This window comes from Nannobrachium achirus (assembly GCF_963921795.1).
Source record: "Nannobrachium achirus genome assembly, chromosome: 5".
Classification (NCBI taxonomy): Eukaryota; Metazoa; Chordata; class Actinopteri; order Myctophiformes; family Myctophidae; genus Nannobrachium; species Nannobrachium achirus.
This window is the reverse complement of record NC_137814.1, coordinates 2,788,186-2,813,757: the sequence shown is the minus strand read 5'-3', so window position 1 is coordinate 2,813,757 and position 25,572 is coordinate 2,788,186. Positions and strand designations below refer to the sequence as shown.

The 25,572-nt window shown below is 43.5% G+C and overlaps 1 protein-coding gene across 1 annotated transcript in view; it reads left to right on the top strand.

Annotated features, from left to right (window-relative positions):
• fastk (Fas-activated serine/threonine kinase) overlaps window positions 1–25,572 on the top strand; it is a 57,726-nt gene that overhangs the window by 10,302 nt on the left and 21,852 nt on the right. Inside the window, exons 4-10 of the mRNA XM_080727128.1 lie at window positions 5,157–5,478; window positions 7,074–7,207; window positions 7,562–7,637; window positions 10,468–10,660; window positions 14,399–14,744; window positions 15,747–15,934; window positions 18,625–18,773. Coding sequence (XP_080583254.1) covers window positions 5,157–5,478; window positions 7,074–7,207; window positions 7,562–7,637; window positions 10,468–10,660; window positions 14,399–14,744; window positions 15,747–15,934; window positions 18,625–18,773 — 1,408 coding nt within the window. The remainder of the gene's footprint in view (window positions 1–5,156; window positions 5,479–7,073; window positions 7,208–7,561; window positions 7,638–10,467; window positions 10,661–14,398; window positions 14,745–15,746; window positions 15,935–18,624; window positions 18,774–25,572) is intronic.

Below are 25,572 nucleotides of genomic sequence, written 5' to 3'. Positions count from 1 at the left end.
TAGGAAATTCTAAAATGTTCTACTGTGCTTGCTGTGCGTATGGTTTGAACCACAATTATGACAGAATATAAATTTCTAAGTTTCAATGTAAGGGGAGCGAATATACCGCATAAGCGAACCAGCATTTTGGGGGTTTTGCGATCTAAATCAATTGACTTTGCATTTATACAGGAGTCTCATCTTTTAAAAGAGCATTCCAACCGATTGGCTAATAAACATTATCGTGTTTTAGCCTTTTCAGCTGCTTCTTCCAAAACCAAGGGAGTAGCCATATTGGCTAGACGTAACCTTAGGTTGGATTCTTTGGGTGATTGGTCTGACAGTGACGGGAGGATAGCTGTTGCTAAAATCCGCTTGGAGGGTAAAATGCTAGCACTAGTCTCTGTGTATGCTCCAAATGTTTTAGACAAAGAGTTTTACAAATTACTAACTAAAACCTTATTGGAACTGACGGATTTCAAAATCATTGTTGGTGCTGACTTCAATGCAACATGGCAACATAACCTAGATAGATCCACTGGGGTAGAAAGCAGAGAACAAGCACTAGCGTCTGCAGAACTACGTGCTTGGGCAAACTCAACTGGCTTACTCGACATCTGGCGTTTAATGAACCCAACGGTTAGAGATTTTTCTTTTCTGTCGGGTAGGCATGCTTCATTCTCTAGGATCGATTACGTTTTTGCCCCTGTTAGCTTGTTTCATAAAATTGCCAAGGTAGAGTTGCTCCCAATGTCACTCTCGGATCACAAGGCGGTGCTGTGTGTTGCTTCACTGAAACAGGTTATAGATAGAGCTCCTAGATGGCGGTTTAACACCACACTGCTGCGCGATGCGGCATTTGTAGCTCAGTTTCAAACTGGTTTGCGTGAATTTATAAATATCAATACAGGCTCAGTTGAGGATCCCAGAATTCTTTGGGATGCAATTAAAGGCTTTATCAGGAGTAATACAACCCTCTATGCGTCCACTCAGAGAAAATTAAGGTCAGCCAAACTGGTGGAATTGGAATCTCGGTTTTCTACTTTGGATAATTCTCTCCAAAATAACTTTGATGTTAGTACAGCAACTCAGAGGGAGCTAGTTAAGAAAGAAATTAACTCCATTCTCAAGCGCCGCTCAGAATTTCAAATGAAACGCACAAGGCAAAACTACTATTTTAATAGTGCAAGACCCAGTCACTTACTGGCTTTACGTCTTAGATCCAATGAGCATTTTGCTGATATTGTTAGTGTCAAATCAACAACGGGAGCCATGGTTACAGAACCCAAAGAGGTCAATGCCACGTTTCGTGCTTTTTATGATGAGCTCTACACCTCCGAGGTCATTCACGATGATGCAGTATGCAATAATTTTTTATCCAACATACAGTTACCAACCCTTAGCGAGGCGGATGCGGAAGCCTTAGATAGACCGCTCCATCTGGCGGAATTACAGGAAGCTGTGCTCGCAATGCGTAGGGGCAAGTCGCCTGGTTTGGATGGGATACCCCCTGAACTTTATGCCATCTTTTGGGAAGATCTAGGTCAGCTGATGCTAGACATGTTTCGATATGCAATTGAAAGTGGCTCTTTCTCCAGGGATGTGAATGTAGCTATTATATCATTATTGTTGAAGAAGAACAAGGATCCCACAGATTGCGCAAGCTATAGACCGCTTTCACTTTTGAATTCTGATCTAAAAGTTTTTGCTAAGGTGCTTGCGCGTCGCTTGCAGGGTTTTATGACCACCTTAGTACACTGTGATCAGACAGGTTTCATAGGAACTAGACTAGCCTCTGATAATGCTAGACGACTATTGCATATCATCGATAGGGCTAAGGAGCTGAGGACCCCCGCCGCAGTGTTGTCGCTCGATGCGTTGAAGGCATTTGATCGTCTGGAATGGTCTTACCTGTGGGCTGTACTAGATAAAATGGGATTTGGTGCTTCATTCATACATTTTGTTAAAGTACTTTATTCTAATCCGTCAGCGATGGTCCTAACCGGTAAGATCTGTTCGCCGCTATTCACGATTGGCAGATCTTCGAGGCAGGGTTGTCCCCTTAGTCCTCTCCTTTTCGCACTTTCACTCGAACCCTTGGCTCAGACAGTGCGTCAGTCTGCAGATATTACTCCTGTTTCGATTAACAACACACAGCATCGCATTTCCCTATATGCTGACGATATTCTACTGTTCATTGAGAATGCACCACAGTCAATTACTCATGTCCTTCAAATCTTTGATCAGTTCAGTTCCATTTCCGGCTACAAAATTAATTGGACGAAGTCAGCCCTTCTACCTCTAAATGATCAGATGAGATCTGCTATCCTGCCGCCCATAATCCCAGTAGTAAGCCAATTCAAATATCTTGGCATAGATATTTTCCCCTCTCTTCAGGCTATTGTTAAGAACAACTATGGTGACACTCTAAATAAGATTTGTCTTGATTTAGATAGATGGTCATCTTTGCCCAACTCTCTCCAAGCTCGAGTTTCAATCATAAAGATGAATGTTCTTCCTAGGGTTAACTTTGTAAGCTCTATGCTCCCTTTGCCACCACCGCCGCAATACTGGAATAAGCTTCACTCTTCGATATCTAAGTTTGTGTGGAAAGGGAAACGCCCTCGTCTTAAACTTTCTCTATTACAGCGTGCTAGAGATGATGGCGGCCTTTCATTGCCCAACTTTAAATTTTATTATTGGGCCTTCACGCTCCGCCCCCTTTTAAATTGGTTTAACCCAGCAAATAAGGTTTCTTGGAGAGAGCTTGAGGAGAGTTTAGTGCAGCCTGTTGAATTGAGAGATCTTATCTATTCAAACATAACTACACATCAATGCAAAGTTCGCTTTGGACCTATCATTTCTCATTTAGTGGCAGTATGGAGAGCAGCTGAAAAGATGTGTAAGATTGATTGTAAATGGAACTTATTTTCCCCAGTGTTCAATAATCAAAGACTTTTAATCGAGGATCGCCCCATTCGCTTTCCAAGGTGGAGGGCTAAGGGGATTCGTACATTAGGGGACTTATTTGATAGAAATGGTTTACGACCTTTTCGAGATTTGTGTGACATCTTCAATCTGCCTGGAAATACCCTTTTTTTCTACTTCCAACTGAGATTGTCCATGAGGACCTATGGGGTCCCATGGCAAGCTCCCCTTAGATTGCACCCCTTCCATGAGTTTATCTGTGATGGTAACAGAACAAGAGGTTTGGTTTCCACCCTCTATGGTTTTTTATTAGACTGTAGTTATGGGCCCCTATCTGTTGATACTGTTTGGAGGAATGATGTACCAAATTTGGACCCTGACTTTTGTTGGGACACAGTGTGGTCTAACATTAGGCTATCTTCTAGAAATCCAGACCATCAACAAATTCATTTAAATTTTGTTCATCGGACTTATTTAACTCCCCGCAGACTATGTGCTATGAGGATTTTGAATAATCCCAACTGCACTCTCTGCGCCTCAAATAGTATTGGTACCTTCCTTCACATGGTTTGGGAATGCCCAAATGTGTCGTCATTCTGGAATATGGTTGCCTCAAAACTTTCAACTATTTTTAGTATTAATATCATATCTTCTCCTTCTTTATTTTTATTAAATGACGTCTCACAGTTGCAACTAAACAATATACGCAAGCGCATCTTCTTTGCTGGATTAACGGCGGCGAAGAAGATGGTAGCTACGCGGTGGAAACCTCCTCATACGTTAACGTTTCGCCAGTGGGCCTTAACCTTTCTAGATATAGTATATTTAGAGCAGTCGATAGCAAGGTTACACGGAGCAAAAGAAGAAAACATTAATATGTGGTCGGACATTGCAGATAAGCTTAAGGCTATGATTCAAGAAATCACTATATAGTGGTAACAGCCTAGCACAGGCATGCACTATTGTACATTCCGTGTTGGTCCGGGGAAAGGGGGTGGGTGGGTTTTCTTTTTCCTTTTCTTGTTTTGCTATTGTTTGTGTTTGTCTGTTAATTGCATTTTTCTTTTGATTAATGTTTTACTTTTTCTTGTTCTATTCATATGTATGTCTCTAATTTTATGTTATGGAAAATAAAAATAATTGATAACAAAAAAAATTTCTACTTCGCAGTACAAGGGTGTCGCACCTAAAATAGCAGACCTACAAGCTCACAATGCGTCGTTGATGCGACGCGCTGTGAGCTTGTAGGTCTGTTTTAAAACATTTTGTCTATAAAAATGCATAATCCTGGATCAAATATAATATAATATAATATAATATCATATAATATCATATAATATAATATACAAACCAGGGAGGGACTTTATTGTTTTTCAGGTCAAGGACCCCTTAGCTCAGACAGAGATCAAGCAGGGACCCTCGCTGTAGGCGAGGCATTATAGCCTACTGTAAGTATCACACAAATATTTGGCAGGCCCCCTGTAATAACCCTGGATTGGGGTCCCTGACCCCCAGTTGAAGACATATACTAATAATGACATAGGCCTTCTATATGATTAGTTATCAAACAATTCTACAATAGCCAGCAGCTTTGTGTTCTCCCAGAATACTATATGTTGGGTTGTTAGACAGAGCCTAGTACTACAGTGAAACAATAAATTGCCTTGAATTTAAATTTCATACATTTTTAGTCGCTATGTTTTGTAAATTTTGGGATGTGGGCTTGAATCGTGGTGAATCGTGAATCGTATCGCATCGTATCGGGAACAGGAGTGAATTGTGATGTATCGTATCGGCAGGATTTCAATGTATCGCAATTATATCGTATCGTTGGCAGTGTATCGAGGTGCGTATCGTATCGCCTCAGTGGTCGAGATTCGCATCCCTAGTGTGCATGATCCGTGCTCTATGAATTACATGGAAGTCTATGGAGACAAATGGCAAGAGGGAGTACGAAGGTATTCTTAAGACGGTGAATGTGTTAATATTGAATCAAGTAAATTAAAAACTGTTCAGGGTGTTCTTAATAGCCTGATTAGACAATAAAATGACCAAAAGTTGTTTTGAAAGTGAAGTATCCCTTTAAGTTTGATTTCTAAAAAATAGCAGATCTACAAGCTCGCAGCGCGGCACCGAGTGCCTCGCTGTGAGCTTGTAGATCTGCTATTTTTAACTGGTTAAAGCATTGAATAATTCTAGGCCTAAATGGGTTTTAATGTTGTTTGCACGTCTCTCTTCTCCATCCGTAGGCCCGCCCACTCCCACCACAACCACTACACGCCCCCCCAGCTGCCCCCCCACCTGTCCTCCCTGCCCCCCCCGCCTCACCCTCACCCCCACCCACACTACCACCCCCACCCGCCTCACCACCACCACCACCAACATCAACACCACCACTACGGCACGGCGGCGGCCTCTGGCGCCCCCTCTGGCGGCCCGCTGCACAGCGCCCAGCAGCAGCAGCATCATCACCAGAAGAAGAAGACGTGGAACTTCATCCACGAGAAGATGAGCTACGACACCTTCTTCACCATGAAGAGGCTGATCGAACGCTCCCGCCAGCCTGACGAGGTACGTAATGCTTAGGGTTGCCAACCCCCAGAGATTAAAAAAACTAGGGGTTTTGAGGGGGGTCAAAACCCCTGAAATGCATAGAAAACTGCATTTTGGCAGTCACAGACACTCAGACAGTTATACCTATAACACACAATACATTACACACACAACAGTTCTTACATCTGCATCAGGTTACATACTGTAACATTGCATAAGGACATAATGCTTCAACCATATATATATATATATATATATATATATATATATATATATATTATATAATAAACCCATGGCTTGCCATGTAGACTGTACATAGTCTACAACACTGGTTCCCAAACACTGGGTCCCATTTGTGAGTCACAGAATTATTTTTATGGGTCCTTTAATGTATTGTTTCCTACATTTTGTTTCATGATTTAGTTATGAATAACTAAAATAAAAATCTAAGAAATTCCATAAATTAGAAAACACATTTTAGAAGTAGTGAACATAGCCGATCTACAAGCTCACAACACTGCGTATAGCGACATGTTGTGAGCTTGTAGATCTGCTATTTTCACTAGTTTGGGTAGTGGGCAAATGTCTAATTTCTCTTTTGGGTCTTCTATACTGCTGCAGAGAAGGGGGAACAAGTAATCTGCTTGGAGCTTTTCAACATCAAGAACCCATAGTATTACAATAGCATTTTGCACACACAGACACACACAGCTCACCTGCTGCAGATGAGACTCTTTCTTTCAGATTATCCCACAGTTTTGATGCCAAACGAGCTTTGGCTAACAAACCTCACACGCAGGTACTTATTTTCGGTAGAGAAATGTTAGTTGCAACTTTGTTTTGTGTCACCTGCGCTGGGTGACACAAAACAGTGCCAGCGTTCATTTCCACAGACAACCTGCCCATGACAAGGAAGCACGCACACACACACATACATATAGGGGGAACTGCAACCAAACTAAACTCAGCACAAAAAGAAAGGAAACTTGACTTCGGTCCCTTATATCTTCCCTTTAATTAAGCAAATGGTATGGTGTGTTTGATATCATTGTTATCATTGATTTGTCACCTTTACAACGAGGTACAGCTTGTAAGGATATGGTATTCGTGGAATGAGCACCACAGCCAAACGTGTGGGTAGCGCCCCTCCAAAAAGAAAAACCACATGCACAAAATGGCCTGGCAGGCCTGCAATACTGTTCTTCTGTTGTTCACCTTTGTTGCTTGGTGCATTGAATGATTGCACTCTCCCACAGTAATAAGGAAGAAAAAATACACATATTGGCCATTTTTACACTTTGTTAATTTTAAGCTCAGTATCAAGGCAGCCCAAAACGAGTAAATGCCAGCAGAACAGTATTGCAAGCCATTTTGGCAAAATGTTGGTCGGCACTACCCACACGTTTGGCTGTGTAGCTCATGCCCTGAATGCCCGATGCTTACAAGCTATACCTCGTTGTAAAGGGGACAAATCAACGATAAAAATGATATAAAACACAATACCAATTGGTATTATTAAAGGGGAGATATAATGGACCGAAGTCAAGTTTCCTTTCTTTTTGTGCCGAGTTTAGTTTGAGAACCACTGGTCTAAATGAATGACATAAATGCAGGTGCTGCGCTGGCTCACCCAGAACCCCGGCAAGATCTCCCACAACCACTACCCCATCGCCCTGCAGAAGATAGGCCAGCTGCTGCAGAGCCCGCCTCCGCCACCAGGGGGGGCACCGGCGGGGCCCGCGCCAAGGTTGGTGTAGCTTTGAGCTGTTCCTTGTTGTTGTTGTTTTAAATTGACCCTCCAGAAAAAACACGGGCAGAAATCCTTGATTATGCTGACTAAAATCATTGATTATGTGAGCAAAAAAACATGATTTCGCTATGGAATATGCAGGTTTTATTTATTATTTTATGCAGTGAAATTGCGGAAAGTTGCAGAATATGCGAAACATTACTTGAAATATAAGACATCTGTTTTTGCCCCCAAAACAAATGGTGAAAATCTACGAGCTCTCAACACGTCTCCAGGCTTGTAGATCCACTATTTTAGCTGCTTTAGAAACGGCATATGTTAACTGGTATAAATGTTTTGTCTCTGCCTCAGTAGTGGGAGCGGGGGTCCAGAAGTGTCGCTGGGCAGCAGTGGAGCTGGGAACACCACAGCAGCAGCAGCAGCACAGGTGACCACGGTTACGATGGTTTTGGACTTTACATTATAGTTTGGTTTTAGTTCGTTTTGACAGTTTTCTTTTCCAATTCAGTTAGTTTTAATTGGTTTTCAGAGCAGGTTTGCTAGTAAACCCATTAAGATCTGAAAAATACCTACAAATGTCTTCTAAATCCTAGTGGTTTTCTAGCCTGTTCGCTCCGTTCCGCCATTTGTTTTGTCTCTGGAAATCCTCATATCTCCAAGGGGAGGCGGGACATAGAACACGGCTTTCCAGCCACCGCGGCTTCCGATTGGTTTGTGATGCGAGACGGGACAAATACACCAGTGTGTATTGGCTGGCTGATGACGTAGCTACCCTAACCCTGCTCTGATTCGTTGGAACAACACCCAATTAGGGCTGCACGATTTTGGGAAAAAACCTAATTGCGATTTTTCTGACTAATATTGCGATTGCGATTTTATTCGCGATATTTACAGGGGCTAAAGCAAAAAAAAAAATCCTAAGACGGAAATTTATTTTGACTTGACTAGCAAGTATTATGCTGCATTTTGACGATTTCGGTCATGTTATTAACATCACGGCCATGGCTACACCCCCCCACCCCCATTTTTTGTTTTCTCTTTTTTGGCAAATCTGCCTCGATCTCATAAATGGCCCCTAGAGACTCCTCAGGACGGAAATCCATCCCCAGGACGGAGAACCTTAACCCCTGTATTTATATATGTATTTCAAGGTAGGATAAGTGATTTTGTTAAAAGGATATAATAAATTATTTTAACCATAGGAAAATCATTTCGCTACCTTAGGTCAAGCTTCCGTTGAATATTTATTGTGTAATACATTTAAAAATAAATTGATTATTATTAACTAGGCTAATTGGCAATCATGTAAATGGTTTGATTCAGTTCAGTTATATTTCCAAAAGATTACCTTTTATTTTGCTTTAGCAATATAAAACGTTTTTATATTCAGCAAAATGTCAGTAATGGTTTTGTCTGCCTCATTATTGTCAAGGAAGAAAGTACTGTATGTCGCTGCCTTGCTTAAGTTTTATCAAGGCAAAAAAATGCACCCTAAGACACGCCATACGTTTCATGTGTGGAGGAGGAGGAGCAGCCACCGTTGCACTGAAATCACTTTCACTTTCAGCTTACGACAAACGGGAGCATTTAATCTATGCACAAGGATTTAAGGATGTTATATTTATAATGATTACCAGAACATTCACTACCTGTAGCCATGGAGTACTCCGTTGGAAGGGATCATACACGTTTACATGCTGTTAGACAGACAGTGTCATGCCTCATGGCTTGGCTCCTCTCCTCTGAGGAGATTGGAGCAACCTGTAATGCTAATCCTCGGTGCGGCCGGCGATGCGCAAAGAAAGACACCACAGTTTGATTTGATCATTCCTTAGTCAATTATGAACGGATTTCTAAAATTAAAACGTCTGCATAATGCTTGGGAAGTCAACTTCGCAGAAAATCGCCAAAACCGCGGCCTTTGCGATTCGCTAATCGCGACATTTCACATCGCGATTTCGGTTTGAAAACGATTAACCGTGCAGCCCTACACCCAATCAGATTCATTTCCAGACTGTGATGCGGAGAGAGACAAAATAAATCACGGAACGGAGCGAACAGGCTGGCACCCAGGCTGGTGGTTTTCTGAGATGCCCGTTTCTTTATCTGTGTTTCTTTATCTGTGGCGCTCAAAGTTTTTAATGCCAAGGACCTCTAGAATGATATGTATTTGACAGCCGACCCCCCATCTGAAAATACTTTGTTCCAAAGATCAAGAGAAAGATTCAAAGATTTGCTAAATTTTAGCAGTCTCTGTGTGCCCATTGCGCGTTCGGCGCGTTTGTACAGTAAACTGTATTAATGGGTAGCTACTGTACAAAGCTACCGCGGTGAAGAAAAAAAAAGAAAACACCCATTCACTTCAGTTTAACGCTGCTGCACAATGTGCATAAACACCCATTCACTTCAGTGTAACGCTGCTGCACAAATGTGCATTTTTTCCCTCCTAATCTAACTTTTAAATCACCTTCATGTTTAAAACGCGGCCTTCTCTACCGGCCGTTACAAAAGCAATGAGGCCCGCGATTGTTAGAAAACTGTCCTGGCTGAAAGAAAATACTATCGTGAAAATGAACAGGACATACTCGGATTACATTTACTTTTTTGCCAGCCCTTCAAAAGACTGGCAGAAATGGCAGTTTGCCATGGGCACCTGTCCATGAAATGTTGAATAATCCTGGGCATCTTATTTGTTAACCCATTTAGGCCTAGAGTTATTGAATGCTTCTTTATCCAGTGAAAATTAGCAGATATACAAGCTCACAGCTTGTACATCTGCTATTTTTGAAAAAGTCGTGAAAATGTGTGCAAATCTTTGAATATATGTATTTTTAAAGCAAACGTTTGTAACTCAAATTTTGCTTCTGTGTGGTCCCTGGAACTAAATATTTTGAGATGGGGGTCCGTGGCCAAATAAATATCATTTTGGGGGTCCTTCACATGAAAAGGTTTGAGAACCACTGACATAGTAGTCTCTCAAGAACAGACTAACTGAGCTCCAGTTAAGTGAAAAGGACCTTTTCTTTGACGATGGCGAGCCATATTGCTGACATAGAAACATAGGTTTTTCAAAAAATCTTAGCAGGATTCAAAAGACACTTATAGAATTGGGTCAAAATTCGAATTTTCAAAATTTTTCAAAAATAGCTGATCTACAAGCTCGCAGCGCTGTGAGCTTGTATATCTGCTGTTTTTCAATAGTTAAAGCATAAAATAATAATACACTATAATGTCTACCTGTTCTAACAACCCCCCAGGCGCCGGCGCTGGGCGGTGAGGACAGCAGCAGCGTCAGCAGCCTCAGCAGTGTGACGCTGGAGGAGGCAGAGGGACGGAGGCTGGTCCTGGAGCAGCCAGACTTCCACTCGCTCTGCGACAGCATCGTCAGCGACTGCAGCAAGTTCGACAACTTCAGCATCGTCAACTGCCTGTACGCCGTGGCCGCACTGGGTGAGTTCTGACTGTCTGTCTGATGATGATGGGTAAAGCACTAACGGTTAATGGTGATCGATAAAAATAAAATGAACACATCTATTGCCACCACTAGATGTCGCCAACTCCTGCTGAATGGCCAAGTGAGGGCCCATAAGTAATAACTTTATAGCTGTGCAAGCCCTGCCCTGCATTGACGTGCGCGATGACTTGCGTGCGTGTCATCACTATGCCGGAAGGAAGGCCTTGGCTTTCATTTCCTCTAGGCCAATGTTATTGTTAGAAGCACTTTTTTCGGCTATTTGGCCGCGAATAAAGGCTGTCCACTTCCGGAAAAGCATAAAATCTGAGAAATGGGGCTTATAGTTGGCCATCTGCATTGGATTACATTGAATAAATCCGCGGAAAACAACGACGGCGTTCGCGGTAAACAACGGCGGCCCTCGGACCATATACAGCTTCAATAATCAGCTCACAGGTAAGGACTAAAGCCGTGCGTCGCTACTAGTTCTAGAACTAGTTCAGGATCGGCACTCCGGATTGCGTCGCTAGCCGACAAAAAGGCGAACTAGTTCGGCTTTTTGGCATTTGAAGGGTTAAATAAAATCAACCCGCGCGTCAACGTGACCAGGAAGTCTTGGATCCCTCATAGACAGCAGTGTTATGAGATTTACAAAAGTGCATTTAACTCCTAATCTAACTTTTAAATCACGTTCATGTTTAAAACCAGCCCTTCTCTACCGGCCTTTACTAAAGCACTGATGGCCACGATTATTTTTCTGTTCTGAGTGAAAGAACGCGGCAGGTTAGATATTCACCCACGTTAGTTTTACTGAGGTTTGGGTTAAGGTTTTGCTTTAGGTGCTACCTCCCTTTAGGTGCTACCTCCCTTTAGGTGCTACCTCCCTTTAGGTGCTACCTCCCTTTAGGTGCTACCTCCCTTTAGGTGCTACCTCCCTTTAGGTGCTACCTCCCTTTAGGTGCTACCTCCCTTTAGGTGCTTCCTCCCTTTAGGTGCTACCTCCCTTTAGGTGCTACCTCCCTTTAGGTGCTACCTCCCTTTAGGTGCTACCTCCCTTTAGGTGCTACCTCCCTTTAGGTGCTACCTCCCTTTAGGTGCTACCTCCCTTTAGGTGCTACCTCCCTTTAGGTGCTTCCTCCCTTTAGGTGCTTCCTCCCTTTAGGTGCTACCTCCCTTTAGGTGCTACCTCCCTTTAGGTGCTACCTCCCTTTAGGTGCTTCCTCCCTTTAGGTGCTTCCTCCCTTTAGGTGCTACCTCCCTTTAGGTGCTACCTCCCTTTAGGTGCTACCTCCCTTTAGGTGCTACCTCCCTTTAGGTGCTACCTCCCTTTAGGTGCTACCTCCCTTTAGGTGCTACCTCCCTTTAGGTGCTACCTCCCTTTAGGTGCTACCTCCCTTTAGGTGCTACCTCCCTTTAGGTGCTACCCCCCTTTAGGTGCTACCTCCCTTTAGGTGCTACCTCCCTTTAGGTGCTACCTCCCTTTAGGTGCTACCTCCCTTTAGGTGCTACCTCCCTTTAGGTGCTACCCCCCTTTAGGTGCTACCTCCCTTTAGGTGCTACCTCCCTTTAGGTGCTACCTCCCTTTAGGTGCTACCTCCCTTTAGGTGCTACCTCCCTTTAGGTGCTACCTCCCTTTAGGTGCTACCTCCCTTTAGGTGCTACCTCCCTTTAGGTGCTACCTCCCTTTAGGTGCTACCTCCCTTTAGGTGCTACCTCCCTTTAGGTGCTACCTCCCTTTAGGTGCTACCTCCCTTTAGGTGCTACCTCCCTTTAGGTGCTACCTCCCTTTAGGTGCTACCTCCCTTTAGGTGCTACCTCCCTTTAGGTGCTACCTCCCTTTAGGTGCTACCTCCCTTTAGGTGCTACCTCCCTTTAGGTGCTACCTCCCTTTAGGTGCTTCCTCCCTTTAGGTGCTACCTCCCTTTAGGTGCTACCTCCCGGCGCTCCGTATCTTCGGCAGGTTAACATTTCACCTGCGTCACCTCCATGGTGCCGTGGCACGAGTGGGGGACATTTGAAGAAGCTGCTGTCCCTCCTCAATGTGTTAATGGGATTCATTCTCTCAGGTCTTCCCAGTGACTCTAGGGTAGTGTTGATGATATTATATTCATTCTCTCAGGTCTTCCCAGTGACTCCCGCGTGTCGTGTTGTTGATGATATTTTTATGGTTATGTTTATTCTCTTAGTGACTCCGGGGTGTTGTTGATGATATTTGACTCTAGGGTGGTGTTGATGATATTTTTATGGTTATTCTCCAGGTCTTCCCAGTGACTCTAGGGTGGTGTTGATGGTATTATTGCGACCGTCAGGGAGCAGTTTACTATGAAAACCTCCACCGGCCGTCCGTCCGTCCGTCCGTCCGTCACACCTTTGTGACCATCAACAAACGTCACACCTTTGTTGATGTTTAAATCGAAGAGTCTTGGTCAAATACTTCTGTTGGTTTCTGAACTGATCATTTATACAATTCAGCTGTGTTTGCTCGTGTCATCATGATGAGGTCATAAATCAGCCATGCCCAAATATAGATTTTACGGGTTTACATGCTTACTCAGTTATTCGTTATGTGAAAGTCCTATGACGTCTATGATATCTGACATCATCATACATACATTCCCTTTTATGCCCATAAATGGAGATCCCCTCTGTAGAACCAGCCACTGACATCACTGTAATGTCAGGGGAACCAAATCCCTTTTATGCCCATATATGGAGATCCCTGTGATGCCAGGGGAACCAAATCCCTTTTATGCCCATATATGGAGATATGGAGATCCCCGTGTTGCCAGGGTAACCAAATCCATTTTATGCCCATATATGGAGATCCCTGTGATGCCAGGGGAACCAAATCCCTTTTACGCCCATATATGGAGATCCCTTATGTCATCAATATTAAGCCCATATCTGTGAATATCTTTGGGTACCAGATGTCTCCATATATGGTTAAATGGTCCGATATACATCACTGGCCAGAAGACCAAGAAATGGTGCAACCTCGCCCTTTGCTTTTCTCCCTATAGGCATCTTACTGGTAGGTAGTTTAATGAGGAATGCAGTATGGTGGTAGGTAGGTAGTTATGGCCTTTGATGTAAGATTTTCACTTTCTAGGATAACTATATTTGCTATTCCCAGATGATGCCCTTTTAGGGTACCCCTCATGCCCATATATGGAGATCCCCAGGCTTTACTAATTAACATAAGTTTTATGCCCATATATGGAGATCAGTGTCCCAATGTCATCAGATATATGGGCATAAATGGACACAGGCAAACTAGATGGGCTGTATGGATATCCAGATGTGTGATGTAAGTGTTTTATTCCAAATGTGGCACCCCACAGACATATTTCCAGAAACAAAATCCCTTTCATGCCCATATATGGAGATTTCTGATGTCATCAATCCCAGGCCCTGTAAAAAACATGGTTGCTATGGTATGAGCAACTTATGTCTCCATATATGGAGATTCAACTTCAATGAGTAACCATGGCAAACTGTCAACTGCCCGTATGTCTTGATAATTGGTAAAACAAACTTTTGGCCTATTTGTGGAGATAAGCGACCAACGGTCGCTTATCTCCCGATTAGGGAGTCTTACTGGTATTCATTCTCTCAGGTCTTCCCAGTGACTCCCGTGTGGTGGAGGTGCTGGTCTCAGAGTCCCAGTCCAGGCTGTCCCAGTTCAACCAGAAGGACCTCAGCATGGTGTTGATGGTGTTATGTTTATTCTCCAGGTCTTCCCAGTGACTCCCGTGTGGTGGAGGTGCTGGTCTCAGAGTCCCAGTCCAGGCTGTCCCAGTTCAACCAGAAGGACCTCAGCATGGTGTTCTGCTCCAGTGTGAAGCTGCATGCAGGCAGCCTGCAGCACCCGCTGACCGAGGCCTGCCTGGCCGGCCTGGAGAAGAACCTGGAGCGAGAGCGCCACCCGCAGACCCTCTTCCTGTTGCTGGGCTACTACCGCCTCAAGTGGCGCGCGCTGCAGGCGCAGCAGGCCGCCAGCGGGGGCGCCAACGGGCCATCCTCTCCAACTCCTCCTCCTCCTCCCCCGCCCCCCAACCCCGAACAGCTGCTGGCTAACAGGTAGGGGGCGCCAAACTCGCTTGGATCATAGTTTTTTTTTGTAGTAGTTTTCTGTATAGTCGGGGGCCTTAGGGAGATAGAATGGTAATTTCGCGCTAATCAGTCTAAAAGCGCCAGATTTTGTACAGATGTAGCCCAGGGCTTGCTCTAATGATTTAGCTAGGGCGCCCGAGTCGGCGACCTTCGGGGTCGCCGCAGCGGCCAAATCAAGTTGGGCTCCCATCGACTTTCTATACAGGAGGAAAATACCCAGAAAATAAGTAGGATGTGAGGGGTCTAACTAGGGGTTTGTCATGATGCTGAATCCATTGCAAGCATTTGTTTTGCACAAAAAACACATTCCTTGGGCTAAAAATTGCCCCAGAAAATGATGGTTTAGTGATGAAAAGTGATGAGTCATCACTTTTCACAGTTTTGTGGGCGTTTTCTAGGGCCGTTGTTGTTAGCTTGTAGCACCGCACCGCACGGCTATTTCCGAGAGCTAGTGTGTGTGTGTGTGTGTGTGTGTGTGTGTGTGTGTGTGTGTGTGTGTGTGTGTGTGTGTGTGTGTGTGTGTGTGTCTGTACACACACACGCGGCACCGCACGACGGACGAAGTATACATTCACTAACGGATCCGGCCCGCCTCCTTTTCAGTCTGTTCGGAGAAAGACCACGTGACCTACTGTATCATAATGTTAAACTGTTTGGAGAAAGACCATGTGACCTACTGTATCATAATGTTAAACTGTTTGGAGAAAGACCACGTGACCTACTGTATCATAATGTTAAACTGTTTGGAGAAAGACCACGTGACCTACTGTATCATAATGTTAAACTGTTTGGAGAAAGACCACGTGACCTACTGTATCATAATGTTAAACTTCTGGGCGTGTCAGCCGGTCTTTAAGTAAATAATTCAAGTACTTTTTCCACCACTGATCCGTGTCCCTTCTCTCTCTCTCTCTCTCTCTCTCTCTCTCTCTCTCTCTCCCCCTCTCCCCCTCTCCCCCCCCCCCTCAGGAAGATCCTCCGTCTGGTCAAACACACGCTGGCCAGCGTGAGCGGCGTGCGCGACCAGGAGATGGCGCTGCTGGATGAGATGCTGGCGGCCTGTGCCCGCGAGGCCAGCAACAAGAGCCTGGAGCTCATCTTCAGCTCACACCTTTTCTACCAGAACAGACAGGAGAGATTCATCACCAGCCTGGCAGGTAAAACCTAGTATAAACATCATATTATAAACTGTGCACAAAAAGTTAGGAAACTTGACTTCGGTCCATTATATCTCCCCTTTAATAATACCAATTCGTATTGTGTTTTATATCATTTTCATTGTTGATTAGAATCCTTTACAACAAGGTACAGCTTGTAAGCATCGGGCATTCGTGGAATGAGCTACACAGCCAAACGTGTGGGTAGCGCCCCCCAAAAATGTGCCAAAATGCCCTGCAATTCTGTTCTGCTGGGATTTACTCTCATCCTGGGCTTTCCTGACACTGAGCTTAAAATTAACAAAGTGTTAAAATGGCCTATAAGTGTCGGTTTGTCTTTTCCTTATAGTAGGAGAGTGCAATCATTCAATGCTCCAAGCAACAAAGGTGAACACCAATACCAATACAGAACAGTATTGCAGGCCATTTTGACAACGCTACTTTGGTTGTGTTGCTCATTCCACAAATACTCTATGCTGACAAGCTGTACCTCGTTGTAAAGGTGATATATCAACGATAACAATAATCTAAAACACAATACCAAATGGTATAATTAAAGGGGAGATATAATGGACAGAAGTTAAGTTTCCTAACTTTTTGAGGGTAGTTTATGTATGTTATTATTCTAATCTACCAGAACAGACAGGAGAGGTTCACAGGTATTTGATTTGATTGGAGCCAGGCTAGTATGCATTTTTCTCCATTATTATTCAATTCTTTTTGAATATAGGCATACAAGCAACGGTTTTCTTAAAGAAATAGCAGATAAACAAGCTCGCAGCACGCGCTGTGAGCTTGTTTTTTTAACCAGTTAAAGCATACAATAATGGTTAAAGCTATACTATGGAAGTTGCTCAACTACTGGTCAGTAGCGGTATTGCTTTTTTCAGGCGTTTTGTCGCCGTGGACCAGAACGGGTCCGTCTCGCCGATACGAATCCGTAGAGCCGTCTCCCGTAATTTTTAGACCTAACCCTAACCCTTGGGGGAGATTCCTTCACCAGTGTAAACACTGTTGCTGACGGAAGCTACTTCCTGAAGAGACGGCAAGACGCGCTGTGATTGGCCGGTAGTGTATGATCGGCGCTGTGATTGGCCAACGTATATACAACGTATATGGATGATGCAGATGACGTAATTTTGCCGGGAAATCCGGTCCCCGGCCAGAATCATAGAAAACATATTTACAGAAGGCTTTAGGGGCTGAAATTAACGGAGTTGGGGTTCTAAAACTTTAGCGATTTAATAGTTAGGACAATTTTAAGATTAGTTTTATTGGAAAAGTTACATAGTATGGCTTTAAAGTAATGGTTAAATTAATAATGCGCTCCAAGTCTTAACGGGTGAATAAAGGTTTTTGTTGCTTCTGGTCTTTTCTTGTGACAGTATATTTAGTATCATTTTAAACTTCAAGTACAAAGTTATTTTCAGTCAGTTCTAACCAAAATGGCTATTATCTCGACATTTTCCTCGCAACATAATCACTAAAATATCGTCACTGTCGGGCAGAAACCTCGTATCAATCTCCAAGTTTCAAATGTGTACGTCTTTTGGCAAAGCAACGCCCTGCTTCATCATACAAGACTCTCGCACAAAACTAGTGAAAACAGCCGATCTAGTGTGCTTGTAGATCTGCTGTTTTCACTAGTTTAGTACATTTTATGGATGATAAATACAAAATGAACGGTTTCCACCCGACAACGACGATATGCTATAAATATAAGGTGCTCGTTTTGTGGGTCCGTTTTTAGTCCAAGGAATATTTTTCATGCAAAACAAATGCTTGCAATGGATTCAGCATCATGAAAAACCCCTAGTTTGACCCCTCACATGCTACTTAAAGCATATTTATCTTTTGTATTTTTTTCCTGTATAGTAAATTAACACCTTCTAAGCCACGGGGAGCCCCTTAATGTTAAAACCGTACTATATCGCACATCCCCCCAGGGACTCTCAGCCACGTCGTACATTCCCGGACTTTGTCTTTAAAACCGGAATAAAAGCTTTTGATCCGAAAATCGGCGATCGTCTAACCTTCCCTAGTCACCACTCGTGCACTGATAGCTCATGCAGACCGTGCATGAAGCAGAGGTGACGTCAGCGCCTCTCCTTCTCCAAGGCTACTCCCAGCCATCCGTTTGCTGTCTGCACACTCGAGCTCCTACAGCAGACATGCTTGGGGCTATGCTAGCGAAACTTTTCAGTTCTGTTCTTCAGTCACACATGGACTATTTGCGGGGACATTTACGTGAAAGGATCGCGCACGCGAAACGCACGGGGACATCGACGATCGGCCAAAACCCCCATTCTATCCCAACGGAAATCGAGAAAATCATGGTGAGTTACTGGCCTGGGGAAAAAAAAAAAAGAAAAAACAGCGGCGCTGTTCAAGATGGAGGGGCTGCGGGGTCATGTTTATAAACATAATATTATGTCTCAGATCACAATACAATAATAGAAATTTCACGGCTAATCTACCAACCCCCATTCTATTTCGGACCTCAAGGTGTTAATGGGACACAAACACAAATCAGTTTTTTTATGAGGTTTCCCCCGGGACTTGAATTTCAACCTTTTAGTACATATTATTACACACCTTTAGAAACACATTGGTGAAGACATTTCTTGGTAACGATTTACTTCGCAGATTGGTCAAATATCTTATAAAATCCCCTTACTATGTTGTTTCAGAGGAGCTCCCTAAGAAGGCTGACGGCGTGACTCCGTTCACCATGGCCCTCATAGCCAAGTACATGGCCCGCCACCGGCTGAGAGAGACCCGTCTGCTGGACACCATCGCTGACTTCCTGGTCAAGAAGGCCGAGTACCTGGACAGCAAGGTGAGCTCCGTCCGTCCGTGAGTGTGTGTGTGTCCGTCTACAAAGTTTGTTAGCAGCTAATCTCCGGAGGCGTTGGCCCGGTCGCTGCCAAACTGAGCACACACACTCCCTGGATCTCAATTCAGAACCTCTGCCCCACATTTTTCACATGGGCCTGTTCTAGCGCCACCATGAGGCCAATTTGTGCAAAACTACCTTTTGGCCAGTACTCCTTTTGTCCAAAAATTTTGTCCAAAACTCACGCAAATCGGTAGACAGTATCTCTACAGTCATGTGATCGACATGGATCTGTCTGATTGTCCATATTCCATACTGATTGGCTGAGACTGGCTTTCAAAGATTGTAAGATCAGTTTTGAACAAAATGCCTCAAATCACGAACACAGCGTGCAATTTTTGTGAAATTGTGCACGCACATTCCCAATAGGCAGAGGAAGAAATGCCACTTCAAACTTTTCAAATCAGCCTCATGGTGGCGCTGTAACAGGCCGCCTGGCCTGGTGGAGACCTGTGCTCGGAAGAGCACTGCTACTAGTTTGTTCAGATTTTGTGTTGTGTTTTTTGTTTTGTTTTTGTAATGTAGGACCGCCATGGAAACCAGCCTACAGGCTTTCTTGTGTTCATATCCTTTTGAATACATCTTCAATAAACGAATCAATCAATCAATCAATCAATCAAAAAACATCAATTTTGCAACTTTATCTAACAATAGAGGGTATGCACGTGACATCATCATTATACTCGGAAGATATGCGGGAACACCTACTGAGTGGCAAAAATCTACTTTCTGGCCTTGACAGTCCATACATCCACACAGAAAAGTCCTATTCACTTTCAAAAGAACTTTTGGTCATTTTATCGTCTAATAATGCTTGTATGAAGCAAGCAGATGAGGGGTGGACCGGCGCGGGTGTGTACAGTAGCAGCAGCTCCCGTAATGCTAGTCTCAAATCTGGAGCGCACATAAACAATAATGGCTGCAGGATCACTTTGTTGGTGGTTTTCTATGCCTGGATCTACTTTCTCTATTTCTATGTCTGAAAACTGATGCAAACAGAGGGGGAGGAGCCTCTCTCTCCATAATGGCTGCGTCCATAGTGTTGTGTTTTTTTTTTCATGACTCGGTGAGCGATGCAGCTGACTTTTACACAAGACCGCGTTAGGAAATAATGGATGGCTATTTTTTAGGGCTGGGATGCGATTAAAAATTTTAATCGAATTAATTACAGGCTCTGTGATTAATTAATCGCAATTAATCACATTTTAATCGCACATCGATATTTGACCTGAGAAGCATTTTTTTCAAGTAAAACACATTTTGTTGTACGAGTGAATCAATGAGTGAGTTTTTTAAATCTAAATTTAGCATCCACTGGGCTAAAACAAAGCGCTCTGATCGGCTACTTCTCCCTTTGCGTTTGTTGTCTCTTCTTGGTTGGTGCATCGTTATGATCAGTATGCCCGAAACTGAAGGTTCTGTGGTGCAAAAACTAAGTGCGATTAAAATGCGTTAATTTTTTTAATCGCGTTAATTTTCTGTAATTAATTAATCGCAATTAATCAGTTAAAGTCCCAGCCTTATTTTTCTATAAATTCGCAAAGGTAAGGTACTTTGATGGCCGTGAGCAGACTGTAAACAACCTACCCGTAATTGCCAGACTATAAGCCGCAACTTTTTCCCATGTTTTGAACCCTGCGGCTCATACAACAGTACGGCTTATATAGAGATTTTTACAGCTAACGGCCAGTTATTTAGTTTTACAATGGTCTTTAACAAGGATTTATATATATAGATTTGTACAGCTAACGGCCACCAGAAGCGCTCTAGCAGGAAGCAGGAAGGACACCTGTGGCTTATAGTCCGGTGCGGCTTATATATTATGTAAACATTAGTTTTTCGTTAAATTCAGGTGTGGCTTATAGTCCAGCAATTACGGTAAATGGCGGCAAAAGGGTTAATGTATAGAATGTCCGTCCGCCGTCTGTCCGCATGCAGACATCACTGATACTAAACAGTGTCACCGTCATGGTAACAGCCACATGCTGAAACAATGCCCGAATATCAATGACTGACATCACCGAACACCATGTATGGGCATAAGCGGCTAAAACAGTCTGCCTGATAACGTCACTGATATTAAACAGTGTCGCCACCATAGTAACCATGGTAACAGCCGCATGCTGAAACAATGCCCAAATAACGTCTCTCTGACATGATGAAACACATGACCAAATTTGGAGATGACTCACGTCATCACTGATTGATATCACTAAAGTGTCCAAATTTGGAGATGACATCACAGACTGGCATGGACACAATACACCATATATGGGCATAAAAGAGAGCCAGACAGAAAGACAAGAGATAACAGATCTCCATAATAATGTATGGGCATGACAGGGACGCAGACAGATGGATTTCCCAACATTACTTCTGAGATTCCTCAGGGAAATCAATCCCTCATATACTGTGCACACCCCAGGGCACATGACTAGTTTATATAAAGCACTGGTGTTGAGTTCCTCCGACTAATACTACAAAGAAACGTGTTCCTAGACTACGTTTTTTCACTTAAATAGTAAATCTACAAGGTCGCAACGTGTCACAGATGCCGCGCGACACAGAAATATGTCAACCAACCAATGGTGGATGCGTTGTTTCGGTAAACTTCGGTAAACCGCATTCCAAGCAGGATATGTGATCAGATTTGAGTACTGATCTCAATCTTGACCGAATAAGGAGTTCCACACTGATGTCATCAATATGCTGTTATGTCCAAATATGGAGTTATGTTTGTGCAGCTGTACCAATATAAGTGTTGGCGTGTGGAACAGCACAGCATTGCATTCCAGAGACTCGAAGACTTCACTTTCATCTATATTGTTGCTGTTGTCCAAAATGTGGCGCTGGACCTTGCATCTGACCAGAGGAACAAAGAGATCCTTGGATGTTGCTGTAGCAGTGGAACACAAACTGTACTCCTTTGGAGGCTACTGTGACTTGAATGACAGGGACCAGCTTGCAGTGCATGTCTTCAACACAGTGTCTTTGCGTTGGATTAAGTTGCCTCCTGTGACAACTGGAAGAGAAGAACTTCCCCCTGAGGTTCCCTCCAACTGTGTGGACCACACAGCTGTGCTCATAGAAGATACTGTCTACATCTGGGGGGGAAAGTGAATTTTCAGATAAGGGAGAGGGCTAACGGTATTTACATCCAGGGGAACTACTCCAACATTGTTTACGGATATGATGTCGACACTCACAGATGGTCAAGGCCCAGTGTTTCTGGAACAGTTCCAGAGGGGAGGAGCAACCACTCAGCCTGTGTCTTGGAGAAGGTCATGTATGTCTATGGAGGATACAACCAGCTGACTGGACGCACAAATGACATCTACAAGTTGGACACCACTACAATGGTCTGGTCTTTAAAGGACCTACACCATGAATTTTCACTTTTTCTATTTTAAAACCTTTTTTTGGGGTCCCACTGGCACCTTCTACCCTCACAAAGTCCTATTTCTGTACATTGTGTCTTTCTCTGGTTTTGGGAAGACAGATGAAAAGCTTTCCACGGGTTCTCAGAACAGTGCTGTTCTGAGAGTTGACGCATGTGACGTCACACGCGTTTCCCGTTTTTTTTTTCAGTCAAAACATTTTTTTTTTCAAAAACTGTAAAAAAGTAAAAAAAAAAAAAAAAAATTCAATTTTTTTTTTTCAAAACTTTTTATTTCAAATTTTTTTTTCAAAAAACTTTTTTTTTTTTCAAAAACTTTTTTTTTCAAAACCTTTTTTTTCAAAAAACTTTTTTTTCAAAAACTTTTTTTTCAAAAACTTTTTTTTTCAAAAAACTTTTTTTCAAAAACTTTTTTTTCAAAACCCTTTTTTTCAAAAAACTTTTTTTTTTCAAAAACTTCTTTTTTTTCAAAAAACTTTGAAAAACTGGAAAAACCCCACTAGATGCGCCCCTGAGCAAACAGAGGCCGTTTTGGTATTGCAGCTGGAGAGCCTCATTATAGTAGAGCTAGAACAAACAAAAAGAATGGTCAGAGTGTTTGTTGAGGGTTAAAACCTGTCTAAGACTCAATTTTGAGCATATATTTATACAAAAAATATAGTTTTAAAAGCATGGTGTAGGCCCTTTAACACTTGGGGAGCCAAACTCGTTCAGGGACGAGGTATGGCCACTAGATGTCACCCTGCCACAGGAAGTTATATCGTCGAGGGACGAGTCAACAAATAGTTAACTTTTCGAGACCGCAGCTTCCCTTTGCATGCCCTGAATCCATTACGTCACCCAGCCAGGGCAGGAAGCCCCCTGTCTCTCCCCACACGGAAGGATTTTACATGGCTTTAGATTCTACTTTGAAACATAAGAACGGCTTTATCTGAGAATGAGGTAAAAACAGCCCCATGGAGGCAGAGAGCTGATTGTTTTCACGGCGACACTTTACCGCGAATTTACCGCGATTTTTTTACCGCGAGTTTCGCGAGCGTTTGTAAACAAATGGAGTACCTCCTCAATCTTCTCTGGACACGCACGTGCACACGCACGAAGCTTGCGGGGCTCATCAAAACATAACGTAAGTCAATGGTGGCACCAGCAACAGCTATAAATGTTATAAACCTTGGCCGCCCATGTGTTAATGAACACCAGAGGAACTCCCCCACCTGCTACATCTCTACACTCTGCCACCATCTAATCGGAACAAAGATGTTTGTATTTGGGGGCTGTCCGGACCACGACAACAACATCAGAGTGTTTGACACAGAGACCAACTGCTGGATGAACACACCTTCTGCACAGGTTCTACCAGAAGGACGCAGGAGTCATTCAGCCTTTTCCTATAATGGAGAGCTGTACATATGTGGAGGAAACAGCAGTCAGCTGAAGCATAAATTCAATGATCTGTGGAAATGTAATCCAGAGACCTTCTCGTGGAAGAAGGTTGAGCCCAAGGGAGAACAGCCTGTTTGGATGACTTGTATGTCCTGTTGCATGGTGGGAGATCGTATCATCCTCTTCAGAGGACTCAGAGACAAACCCAGTTTCCTGTTCATGTTAGACTTGAGTCCTAGTCTTAAGACATTATGCAAGCTAGCAGTTCTTCAGTACGGTCTGGAGCAGTCTGGACTCCCACATGACATCAGGTGGGAACTGGCAGCCATGACAGCAACTGAATGAGTAATAACCAGTTGTAACACTAGTCAGTTTTCAGACTGACAGGTGTCAGTCAATGTGTCCTGTGCAATGTAAGTACAGAGACAGAGGACCTTGGTCTCTGGTAGCTTGTTTTTTTTTTTTTTTTTACGGATTCATACATTGTTGCCAGTAAATATGGCATGTTGTTGCTGTGGTGGTCAGTCTAAATCCAACACCTTCAACTGCTGCTTTCACAATACTCATCCTCCTCCCTGTGGATTTTCGTCCTGGGGCTTGTCCTGAGTGGGAGGACTGCGCTATTGAGACAGTTTTGGCCCCACCCTCATCCCAGCTCCTGCCTGCCTCCTGCTCAGAGCTACTGCAGTAGCAGTAGAAAATGGGACAGCCCGTTTTGAGAGCTGCTTCCATAGATCTGCCCATAAACTGAGAAAGACACAATGGTCAGAGATATGACTTTGTGAGGATTGAAGGTGCTGGTGGGACACCAACAAAATACATATAAATAGGAAAACATGTAAATTCATGGTGTAGTCCCTCTAAAAGGCTGTAATACATTAAAACTATTTTAGACACATTCGTGAAAAAGAATTATTTAATAAAATAAAATGTAAGAGCATTTATTTCCCCCAGAGAAGTAAATTAAGATATACTATGATGAAAATAAATAAAAGTCAGTAACGATCTACTCTTGCGAACAAGTAATAAGTAATGTAATTGCATTACCTTTTAACTGGTAAATTGTTACTTGTCTTTCCCAACACGGCATAGTATCCCTACTCATTGTAGACTCATTTTTACCTGACCTTTACTTGCTTTTTTTTTTATTTCCCCCCAGTTGTCAATCATTTGTAACATTTTTTGAAGCGGTGAAAGCCGCTTCCAAGGAGTGGCTTTGTGTGTCCCGTACATGTCCCGTGCATGCAGAATTGAGCATTGGTCAAGCTTCACATGACAATTTGGCCCTCCAGACAAAATCATTCATTCATTCAGAATTCATAAAATATAGAACTAAAGCACATAGATAGTATAGATCTAGAACACAGAATGTATAGATCTAGAACACATATTTCATAGCTCTAGAACACAGAATAAAAATTCACCGCTCCACTTCGAACCGAGGTTTGATTTTTTTCCCTCCGAACTTAGTCGTCATGTCAATGAATTCCTCCCGATGCTTGACATACCATTGCTGTACCTTTACTGTTTTACCTGCCAGCTAGGAGCCCCCACCGGGAGTACTTAGCCTCTTGCTGTAGCGTTACTGTTTCCACCTGCCAGCTAGGAGCCCCCACCGGGAGGACTTCGCCTCCTGCTGTACCATTACTGTTTCACCTGCCAGCTAGGAGCCCCCACCGGGAGGACTTCGCCTCCTTCTGTACCGTTACTGTTCCACCTGCCCTCACCGGGAGGCCCCTAGCCTCCAGTCCTACTCCTCCCGTTGAACACATTACCTGCTGACAGTCTGGACAGTGTAGAAACAAAGATCATCCGCTCTAGCCTCGCTTAAGGCCTCTCCATACTTCGACCGAAATGTTCGGTGAGTTGTGTTTTCCGACGTGCAAATTTCCGAACTCTCGTTCGGTCCAATGCTTTTCAGAAGTCCAGAGGGATATCATTTTATTGCGACCATAGGTCGCA